Source organism: Lachnellula hyalina (genome assembly GCF_007821495.1).
Source record: "Lachnellula hyalina strain CBS 185.66 chromosome Unknown contig00030, whole genome shotgun sequence".
Lineage (NCBI taxonomy): Eukaryota > Fungi > Ascomycota > Leotiomycetes > Helotiales > Lachnaceae > Lachnellula > Lachnellula hyalina.
Window position 1 is genome coordinate 1 of NW_022157144.1, and position 11,679 is coordinate 11,679.

At 43.5% G+C, this 11,679-nt stretch overlaps 2 protein-coding genes across 2 annotated transcripts; one reads left to right on the plus strand and one right to left on the minus strand.

Moving 5' to 3' along the window:
- Window positions 1-4,797: 4,797 nt before the first annotated feature.
- Window positions 4,798-6,019, minus strand: LHYA1_G003424 (uncharacterized protein; the record flags this gene model as incomplete). Its single annotated transcript, XM_031148395.1, has 2 exons — window positions 4,798-5,234; window positions 5,308-6,019. The coding sequence occupies 2 exons, from the start codon at window positions 6,017-6,019 to the stop codon at window positions 4,798-4,800; spliced, it is 1,149 nt and encodes a 382-aa protein (XP_031007251.1).
- Window positions 6,020-8,342: 2,323 nt separating this feature from the next.
- rnp-2 (mRNA-capping enzyme subunit alpha) lies at window positions 8,343-9,745 on the plus strand (the record flags this gene model as incomplete). Its single annotated transcript, XM_031148396.1, has 3 exons — window positions 8,343-8,524; window positions 8,582-8,942; window positions 8,993-9,745. The coding sequence occupies 3 exons, from the start codon at window positions 8,343-8,345 to the stop codon at window positions 9,743-9,745; spliced, it is 1,296 nt and encodes a 431-aa protein (XP_031007268.1).
- Window positions 9,746-11,679: the final 1,934 nt, after the last annotated feature.

Consider the following 11,679-nt stretch of genomic DNA (forward strand, 5'->3'; position numbering starts at 1 on the left):
TATATAAACTATTTAATTAAATCTAGCAATATTTATATAAAGTGTAATAACTCTTTTAACCTCTAAATTCTATATAGTAGAAGAGGCTCCTTTTACTTTATGCTTTTTATTACTAATATATATAGGTCTAAGATCTCTTATAAGGTCTTTATTTATTATAGTATAGTATTAGCACCTTTTATTAATAAGAGTAAAAGTTCTAAAAGTTTTCTAAAGGATTATATCTATATATATAAGGTTTCTATTTATAACTCTCTTAACCTTTCTTTATCTCTTTACTAATACTTTCTCTACTTTTAGTTTCTAACTTTAACTAAGAGCTATTCTTTTCCTAACTTAAAAGAGGTAGACTCTAATGTTTTATTATTATCTTCTAATAGTAGTTTAGCTTTAACTATATTAATCTTTACTATTTAAACTAATAGAGCGTATATATACTTGCAGATATAATATCCTAATACTTTATACTAGTAATAGAGTCTTTTCTTCTAGCATTTCTCTCTTTCTATAGAGTCTATCTATTTAGCTCTCTACTTTCCGCTTGTATTATAGCATTCTCTAGGCTTTTTCCTACGGCTATTACTAGTACGTATTAGAGCTATTATTATATTCCCTTTACTATTCTTTACTAAGGTTATAAAGTAACTATAAGAATATATAATCACTATTATTTTTATTCTAGATTTCTTATTCTTCTCTTTCTACCTCTTATTTAATGCTTTAAACTAATCTATTTCTTCTAGATTAGTTATAATTTGCTCTACCTTTATAGTAAACTTATAGTAGTCTATTACTTTAGCTATAGAGGCTATATATATATAGATAGAGTTTAAGAAAGTGTTTTAAAAGTAGCTAATCTTTATATTATTTTCCTAGCTCTCTCTATTAGCACTTAGTAGAAGTTTATTAAACTTGAGCTAGTATTTATACTACAGCTAACTTAGAGAGTGCCTTATATTTATAAGATGCTCTAGGGCTTTTACTTATTTATTACTATTTAAGAAGATCTTATTAAGCTATATAAAGAAAGCTTTAAGGTTCTTACTTTTTATAGAGTTCCCCTTTTTCTAAAAGTAATACATTTAAGCTCTCTCTTATGCTAAGAAGGTGTTATAGATAGTATTCTAATAATACTTAGCTAAAAGCATTGGTTTTACTTTAAAATAAATATAATATAAGCTTCTAAGCCTTAGAAGGTAATCTTAAAAGGCATCTGCCTAGCTATTCTATATTAGCAGCTTCTAATCTCTAAGGCTTAATAGTTTATAGTTAGTCCTCGTATAAGTTATTGCTAAGAGCGACTTAATTAAAGCTCTTATAAGATTGCTCTAGACTAGCGCGTCCTCTAATAGGCCCTACTAAGCTTCTCTTATTCTTTAGTTATTTATAGTAGCACGCGTTTCTAATAATTCAGTTTCTAGCTATTATTAGCACATATATATTTCTTAGAAGGCAGCTAGTAGTTAGGCGTTTAATATATTACACTAAGGGCTTTTATTTCTTAATAGTATTAACCTAAGGTCTAATATAAAGCTAATAGGTAGCTATAAATCTATAATTAATTAAACTTAATATTATAGATAAGTCATATATATATAAAGGCTTAATATAGTATTTAATAAGTTTAATAAAAGAGAGAGAAGAATCTTCATCTAGATCCGAAGAAAAGTAAGCGCTCCCCAGTTAAGGCTTAGTAAGCTAAGCACGGGCATAGCTCGTGCTTTACTTCTAGGGCTCGCCTCTTACACTTTACCTCTAGAGCTCGCTTCTTATAAGCTCTCTCTTATGCTAAAAAGGTGTTATAAATAATATTCTAGTAATACTTAGCTAAAAGCATTAGTTTTACTCTAGAATAAATATAATATAAGCTTCTAAGTCTTAGAAGGTAATCTTAAAAGGCCTTTGCTTAGCTATTTTATATTAGCAGCTTCTAATCCCTAGAGCCTAATAGTTTATAATTAGTTCTTATATAAGTTATTACTAAGAGCAACTTAATTAAAGCTCTTATAAGGTTACTCTAGGATAGCATGTCCTCTAATAGGCTCTACTAAGCTTCTCTTATCTCCTAGTTATTTATAATAGCACGCGTTTCTAATAATTTAATTTCTAGCTATTATTAGCATATATATATTTCTTAGAAGATAGCTAGTAGTTAGGCGTTTAATATATTATACTAAGGGCTTTTATTTCTTAATAGTATTAACCTAGAGTCTAGTATAAAGCTAATAGGTAGCTGTAAATCTATAATTAATTAAATTTAATATTATAAGTAAGTTATATATATATAAAAGCTTAATATAGTATTTAATAAGTTTAATAAAAAAGAGAGAAGCATCTTCATCTAAATCCGAAGAAAAGTTAGCGCTCCCCTGTCAAGGCTTAGTAAGCATAGTTAGTAAGCATAGGCATAGCTAGTGCTTTACTTCTAGAGTTTGCCTTTTATAATATTAAACTTATAAATTTAAAGATATAATTATAGTTTATAGATTAGCTACTATTAATAAATCTATATTATATATTTAAAGCTAAAGTAATAATAATTGCAATTATAATATATTATATAGAATAGAAAGTCATTTTTAGAAAGCTCGCCTAGGTGAGCCGTATGTAGTGTGGCTCCTACTCTTATATGCAAATTGGTGCCTAAGGCTGCGTCGGTGGGGCAACCTGTAGGTAACAACCTTAAATTCGCAAGGCTATCCAGCTCTAAAGGCTGTGCTGCAGTTGCATCAACTCTAATCAACTTCAATTCAAAGTTGTTTCAACTCCAGTTAAACCCCCTTGGTACCTCTCGATTATCATATCACGCGGGCTCCCGTGCAGAGTCGCTACTCCAACCTCATCGCTCTTCTAGGCCACCCCACCACCATGTCTCTCCCTCCGGTGACGGTCCACATCAAGAGAAAGGCCACAGATGAACCAGTTGACTTTCTCCGTGCGTTTCGATCAACCTATCTATCTAAATGAACTGGGCTTCGTTGCTGACCTTCTTTCTTTCTCCACCCACAGGTGTCCATGAGCTCCATGGCAAGAGACAGCGTAGAGCTACAGACTTTGTATTCTCTCGACAAGCTGTACCCGCACCCAACAGCGAGACCAACACCGCCCCTCCCCATACAGATCCAAATGGAGCACCAGGATCGAATGGGATTCAGAGGACACCCGGTCCACTGTTTCCGGCCCAGCAGACCATGGTGCAAGTCTCGCCGCCCGAGTCTTCGTGTTATGCGGAAAGCGCAGAGCCCGGAACACCTGCTGTTAGATCAGACCAGTCAGTATTGTCTTCGAGTGATAACTCCTTATCCCGAAAACGCCCAGCCGATTACAATGATCTCAGCATGCCCCTGCCAGCTGCTCAGGTTCGACGTTTCCATATGTCCCGAACACCCACAGGTCCTTTGCGCTCTACAGCGGAGGGACAGACTCGGAAGCGAGGCGTTCAACCCGCTATCTTTATTGAGCGCAAGGGCAGTGGGAAAAGGCTACAATCAGCGCAGCCAGAATTACAAGGAACTATGGGCCCAATTGCCGCACAACCTCAACTACCTCGGCCCCAAAAAAGACCAGGTCTTGCTGCGAGAAGCCAAGCCGTCCCTGGGGGCCTCGCTAGTAAGCAAAACTCGGCCCAAGTACTGGCAACAACTCCTCTCAACCGGAATGTGCGTTTACCTTCTGGCCTGACGATGCCTTGGGATGTTAATTCGGAACAATTGGCTGCCGAGATGCAAGCTTATACTTTACAAGAAATAGGTAAAAATCTTGCTGAAGCCGAGGCAACAATACCCCGGGCTCAGCTTACGACAAAGGATGTCAAGATGAAGAAACCGCAGTCAAGATTTAAGCCCAGAAAGCCAGCATTGCGATATCACGAACGGCATCCGAATGAGGTATTGGACGTACCTTTGAGAACGGACACTGAGGATCATTGCAGTGATGAAGAAATGGAAGATGGTTCCGAGTATATCATTGACACATATGTTCGCATGCCAGCGGAGGCTTTAGAAACATCCCATATCGAGAAGAACGTTGGTCTCCTTGTTCTCGACTCGCAACCAGACATAGATCGATTCTATCTTGAGGACTCTGATAGTAGTGAGGAAGAAGAGGACGAGGATGAAGACGAAAATGGCAAGTTCGAATGACTGATCCTGAACCAAGTAACTAATTACTTGTAGCCGAAAACCACTACACCGCGGACTATCCGGATGATGAAGTCGCGTCTGATGACGAGTTCAATCAAAACGCCTACCTCTACAGAACTCACAATGCGTCTGACCTAGAAGAATTCGACGAAAACGACGCTACCTATAGTGACGATGAGGCTGACGCCACCAAATACCCGTGGGAAAGTCGACCATGGATTAGACGCCCCGAGAATCGTGACCTGCTTGCTGATGGCGGAAACGAATAGAATCTCAGAGTTCGAGGTCAGTTGCTACATGCTCACGCTCTGAGGTTATATAGTACCATGTGAATTAGAAAATTGAAATGATTGACCCAATACTATAGATCTTCATTCCCCTGTATATTTCCATAGGTTCAGACTAATGATCCCAATATTTCCCCGATTGCTTATTTTCCAGGGTTTGACACGTGGATTTTCTATCGAAAAGCCACAGCCACTGAAGAAGCTGGACAAGAACACTCATCCCTAACGCCAACAAAGTGATTGCCGACCCAAATACCCCAGGCCATCAAAAACCCCTATTCTTTCAGGGCCCCAAGAACTTTACAGCAAGTCTTCAGCCTCGATATATCGCCAAACCCTACGCCATCTCTCTTTATCTACGGCAACAATCAGCATTCTTTATTGAGGGTCATAGATGGTAAGCCTGGGTACTTACTTCCTACCAGAGGCGGTGATATCAAAATTCTTCTGGCCATAGCTTTATGTTCCTCGCTGACCCACTCGTATTGGACCGCACGCTCGGGGTGTAACTCGACGAGGGTAAATGGGTAGTCTAACTCCATTCCTTCGGACGTGCTCCTCTCCCGGACTAAGGCCTCTACCCATGTAACCTTTCCGTTCTCATTCAGGATAGGGTTCCAGTCCTTATCGGTCAGTGGTCTCCTGTTGTCCCTGTAACCCCGTGAGGAGAAGCATTGATCGGATGTCCTAGAATCATAGCCATAAACACCGGGGAATTGCAATGCAAACAGCGATGGGAGCTCTTTCCATTTGTGCTTGCAGTCTTCCTTCAAATAACGGATCCAGTCAATCTGTTCAGGGGTGTCTTTTTATATTAGCGACGCGGTGGTAAACGAAGAAGACCATAAGAGAGAAGAGAGGGGGTAGCAGAAACATACACGCTTTATTTGAATGAGGAGGTTTGTGTGGTTTAGGCTGTTTGAAGTGTTGACCCGCGTCCGCCGAGGATGCTCCTAACTCTCTATTGGGACAAGAGCGGCGCCGGTCTGGCGAAGTTCGAGTGTTTAGTCGGACCTCTTCCGAATTCATACCTCCGTTCGGACGAACTTGGGGGAGATTGCTCCTCGTCGGTAAGTCTCGATGGCGCTTTTGAATACCGCGAGGCTCGCTTTGGCTAGGGCTTCTTCTCGGTCTTCGAGGGTCTGGAGTAGTCTTCCTGAGATGGAAGTCTTGAGGTGTAACTGAAAGAAGTAATGCGTTGGAACTTTCTTTGGAACATTCTCCAGAGCCATAACAACCGTGATCGTTTGGCTGCTGAAGCATTTCCATCTTCGGAGGGGGCAGCTTGCATTCGTCGAGGTTCCAGTCCATCGATGAGTCTCTCGATATTTGCTTATCTTTGACAGTCGGGTTAACTTCCTCGTCCTTAGAAGTGCTGTTCAAATGACTGTTCGAGGGATTAAGGATCGAACTCAAGTCCATTCGATGAGCCACATCGCCACCCTGGTCCTTCTCCTCGTCATTGTTCTTATCCTCTACCCCGGCCCCAGAAAAGAAACCAGCACTGCTGTCCCTGTTACCTGCTGAAGGATTGAGCATTCTATTGATGTCCATTCTGGAGGGTTGGGTGTTGGTAGTTGGCTGGGTCATGCTGAGTGTTATATGAAGTCACATCAAGCCTCGTTGGTTTTCCAACGTATGCATTTCTAGCTTCAAATATGCGTGTAGTTGACGTCAAAATCGCAGCAAAGGTTTCAACTTCTTAAAAGTAACGAGAAGTCTATTCAAGTTCAAGTTATTAGTGATGAGCAAGGAGACTAAGTAGGAGAACGAGAGACACCCCCGGCAACAGGGGGCTATAACCAACATGTTATTATCGCAGACGTTGTACAAGACCTAGTCTAGTAATAGAAGGGTTGGTGCTTATTGCGGTCCGGAATGCACCATCCAAGACTTGCCGGAGGAGCTTCTCCATAGTGGCAGAAGCGAATCTAGGCTTTGTGCAAAGTAAGAGGGTTCTTAGACACCCAATGAGACTCGAAGTACTTAATCTTGTCTTTGTGGTTCCAGCACTTTGGTTCTACTATGGATCTTCAGCGATATATCAGTTTTCAGTACCCGAACGGCAATACTTGCTTGACGCCGATACCCTCTGGGCCGAGATAAGTAGGCGGGACAACTGGAGAAAGAAGCATAACTGAGCCGTTCTTCGCCGAACCCCGTCTTCGACCGGGTATCTTCTATTTTTCATACTACTCTGCTCTGGGAAGTGGCCAATTTCTATACTCACTGACTGGTCATACATACAAGGTGACCATGCTTGTCTGGTTAACGGATTGGAAAATTATTGGCCACTGTGAGGGTATTCATCTCCTACCACATTCAACACGCTCCAAAGCTGCAGGAGCTCTAAATGTGACAGTGTCCTTACCAGACTCCCGGGAATTTCCCGCATGCAATGTACCATCATCTGATTCGACACAATTACTAGGACGTGGCCATTTTGTCTCTTCGAATAGGTTACCTATCATATAGGCTTGGAGCAATGCTTCTGTTCTTCAGCGGGTGCTCACTGATCTTCTTGCATTTGCAAATATGCCCTTACTCACCCGTTTCGCCGTTTCGGCCAACCCGTCACATCTACCAACCGTTCCGACCTAGCCGACACTTTCGGATTACCATCCCGTCAGTATGTTTCGAAACGAATCCAACAGTTAGTACCAGGATAAAATTGCTGAAGGTTGGATGTTGGATGCTTCATTCGATCATTCTGATAACAATAACATATATATCGCGCTAAATATGGCAGAGAGTTTAAAGGTTATGAGTATGGCTAACAGGAGCGCCTTTTCCACAAGCTGGAAAGCCATGAAACCCCCGTGAAGGAAGAAATGAAGGGGCAATAAACATGTCCAGAGAAACGTGGGGTACGTCTAGTTCTAGACTACTAATGTCAACGATGGGGATTCTACGCGTGGGGAAAGCGTAACCACAAAAGCAAGAAAGAACTCCATTGCAAAGTTAGATGTGTTTTTGGACATTGCCCGCTGCTGCTTTGAGCGGGAATGCAGCGCGGAGAGCCAATCAATTTTGGCGCGGGTACCGCCGTAAGAGATGGAGGCCTCGGATTAATCGCTATTCTAGTGGAAGGCTCCGTGGAAGGGATGGCTTGATGGCCCCTACAGGTAGGCTTGCAATTTATTCCGTGCCTCCAACTTGCGAGATAGTTGTATGCTTCTAAGATTACAAAAAGGTTCTCAGAGCTATGCACCTGTACTGTACGGCAAAGCTGCAGGCAGACAGATAGATAGATAGAAAGAAGCCTTGCGATAGCTCACCCTTTACGAACAAAGCAATGTGTAGGTGTAAGATGAAGTTTTACCAACTGATTATTGCTGAGATGACTTCTAATTGCAAGCTACCTACCTACTGTACGCTTACTTACCTGAGGTGAGGTAAGACGATGCGACGGTACATAAGCAAGGCTGCCAACCACGTGATCTATAAGAACTTTTATAGGTCGCATGCTTTGGTTTGCTTCACGCCAACTCTCAATATACTACACCACATGCGAGTAAGAGGCCGTAATGACTTAGGGTTCAAGCTGCATAGCGCGGTGTGCATCATGGAGCAGATACAAATAGATGATTGAAAGGAAAGGGGAAAACAATAGCTTCTCTATTCATCCACTCGCTCGCACCAACTCGACCGCTTTGTTGCAACGCCGGCCATTGTTGTTGGAACTCTTGCAAAGAACAGCCCTCTCCTCTCCCATTACATCTCGCGACCACCCAAGACACACACTCCCCTACTGGTATTTGCTCGACTTTTTTCGACGCCTTTTCATCAACGGGCCCGAGTTCACTTTGCTTGAAGTTGGAGCTGTCGCTACCTTTGTCGTTCACTGCGCGCGAAGACTTCAGCCTTGCCCCTTCGCACTTACGACATCCACATACACCCGCAACTCTACAGCATGGCAACCATCAATGGCCCCGTCCGCTCAATAGAGGCGCCCGGAGTCAGGATAGACGGGCAACTGCTGCGCCAAATGCAGTCTGAAGTCGCGTCGCTGCTTGGCCGACCGAACCACAGCTTTCCAGGCGCACAACCTGTGAGCTTTGCAAGGAAGCATCTTGAGGAGTTGACCCGGCAAGAGTGAGTTGGGCTGTGCCCCGGTGATTGAAGAATGCGTATGCTAACTCCCTATAATAGCTATTACGTTTGCGAGAAGTCCGATGGGATGCGATATCTTTTATACCTTACAAGAGACGAGCACGAAGAAGAAGCGCAATACCTCATTGACCGCAAGAATGATTACTGGTTCATACCCAAGAATGGCTTGCATTTCCCCGTTCCGCGAAACGTCGAAGGGTTTCATACAGACACACTGATTGATGGTGAACTGGTCCTCGACAAGCTTCCTAATGGAGGGGTACAGCCCAAATACTTGGTGTTCGATTGTATGCTGTTAGACGGAAACAGCTTGATGAATCGCACGCTGGACAAAAGGCTTGCATATTTCAAAGAACGAATATACGATCCTTACAAGGACCTCCTCGTTCGGTATCCAGAGGTATGCCAATCAATCCTATTTATGTTTATAAGCGCCTAATAACTGATCAGGAAAAACAATACATGCATTTTATAATGGAGATGAAACAAATGCAATTCAGTTACGCCATAGACCTGATGTTTGGCAAGATCCTGCCCCACCTCCCGCATGGCAACGACGGGTTAATCTTTACATGTCGGATGTCTGATTATAAATTCGGCACTGATCAGAATATCCTGAAGTGGAAGCCAGAGGCCGAAAATAGTATTGATTTTCGCATGACACTCGATTTCCCCACCAAGCAACCTGACGAGCAAGATATCGCAGAAGGATATAAAGAGCCTTACGTTGATTACGATGCAATGCCGGTATGCAATCTTCATGTTCACCAGGGAGACTCGCATAGAGAAACTTGGTATGGCGAAATGTACATCGAGAAGGACGAATGGGAGCGCCTAAAGTCATTAGAAGAACCGTTAAACGACAGAATTGTAGAATGCTACATGGATTCGCAAAAACGTTGGAGGTATATGCGATTTCGCGATGATAAGACGAATGCCAATCATACCACCACAGTCGATAGTGTCATTGAGAGTATCATGGACAGAGTGACGAAGCAGGATCTGATGGCTGCGCAGAAAGTGATTAGAGATGAGTGGAAGAAGAGAGCTGCCGAAGAGCAAGCGAAAGAGAAGAAGATGGAGGAGAGGAAGCGCGTTGCATCTACTGGCATCAACCCTGCGAATGCGGGCGCGAAAAGAAAGGCCGAAGAACAAGGGAATGGGAGGCCAAGCCCTGGACCTCCTGTAAAGAAGGAACTGTAAAGTAAGCAGGTTTTGGGCGTATCGTGAGTACTGCGAACATGGATCACGATTGCTATCAACTATTTGTGCAAGGCGTTCGGTCTGCTGGAGCTTTGGAAAGGGTAATCCTGCAGACATGGCAGGATGGGCGTCTGGGCACGGAGGCATGGTCTTCACGGGATAAACGAAGACGATTTTTATATCCTTTTGGTCTCCTAAGCGCTATTTATCTAGTATCTGGGGTAGCAACGCAAAACTACTTGTTTGGTAGCTTGGGGACGACGCGATACCAAAGTCGGCATTTCGCCTTGAGGGATCAAGTATTCTACAGCATGAATGCATGTGAGAACCAATGAAAAGAGTGCCTGCAGCCATCTCTTTGATTCCCAGGAGACAAAGAGCTCCTGGCATCTACACCACTTGAACTTTTTTGCGCTTATGCAAGGTATTTTGCGCCGTGAGGAAGGAAAACACAGTAAGATAGCTGAAGGTCTTGTAACCTTCATCTATATAGTTCAAGCCTACCCTGTATTAGCCCTTACATCAACAATACAGTTGTGTCAGTCAACGTACCTTTTGAATATGAATTTGTTCCAACGCTGACGAGACATCGCGCCAATTCGAGAAATGAAGAAAGCCATACGCCACGCAACGTAAGAAACGCGCGATCATCTCTTAAATCAAAGCGGCAAGAGTTAAGAAGCCCACCAGGAAGGCAAGCCTGACGTTATTTGCACTACCGCTGTTGTTTACTTGCGCGAAGGTGCTCGTGGGCGCGGATGGGAGGCCATGAGATGCAGTAGTGCTATTGCCTGGTGGCGAGATCTGGTGGACGACGGTGTTCACTGCGGTTGAAACTGATGTGCCGCCGGGATAGTTGAGGGTGTCTGCGGAGGTAGGAAATCCTAGCGAATTGCTGGATGAAGAGGTGGCTTCGATGGGTCGTACTGATGCTGAGGGTGATTCAGAGGGCGATGATGATGCCTCCGAGCTTCTGGGCGATTGCAATTTCTGTGCCGCAACTGTACTTGCCGTACTGATCACTGGCGTAGCGGTGATAGTGATAGTTGTAGTACAATCGCATACATCCGTAGCTGAAGCGCTGGTTGCTAGAGATGAAGCAAAGTAGTTCGAATTCAAAGCGACGGTCTGGGTAGTTGTGCTTGTCATCAAGATCGTGCTAGTAATACCAGAGGATTGAGTGTCAGAGGCTTTTGGCGATGATTGCGTGGTAGATGACGGGATATTGGCTTCGCCAATGCTGGACGAGACTTGGGATGTGAGTCTAAGTTTGGTGGCTGCCCCACTTGGGAAGCTCATTGAAGCTGTGGTCAAAGGAGCAGTATAATACGTAGATTCACCACCCCTAATTGTGATGCTGCTGGTTGCGATTACGTTCGAGATCGTGGAAACTGTAGTAGTATCCGTAGTAGTAGACGTAAGACTCCGAGTAGGGCTGTTAAATTTGCTTGAAACCGAGGCGGTGATTGAACTGTCTGAAATAACGGAAGTACCGGCCGCGGAGGGATATGTGGGTGGGACAGTAGGCTGGGTTGCCCATGGACCCCTCGCGGTAACAGAAGTAGATGGTGTCTCAGTCTCAGTCGTAGAGTCTATCATAGGGACGCTCAAAGTTGTGGCCGTAAGATAAGTTTCGCTAGTGATGGAGGACGAAGTCTCTGAAACAACATCAGAGAGCCTAGTCTCTGCAGTAGCTGCTGATACGGGAATGCTTGGAATAGCGGCTGGGGAAGTTGGAATAGAGGATTGAGCTTTTAAAGGGGCTCTGGAATTGGAAGATGAAGATAATGTCTCAGTCCCCGTTGTAGATTTTTGTGACGGAAGCGCTTGAATTGTTGCTGCAGAAGATGGGATATAAGATTGATTATTTGAGGAAGGACTCGAAGCGGAAGGTGTAGATGATATCTCGGTCCCCGTTGTAGTCTCTACCGCAA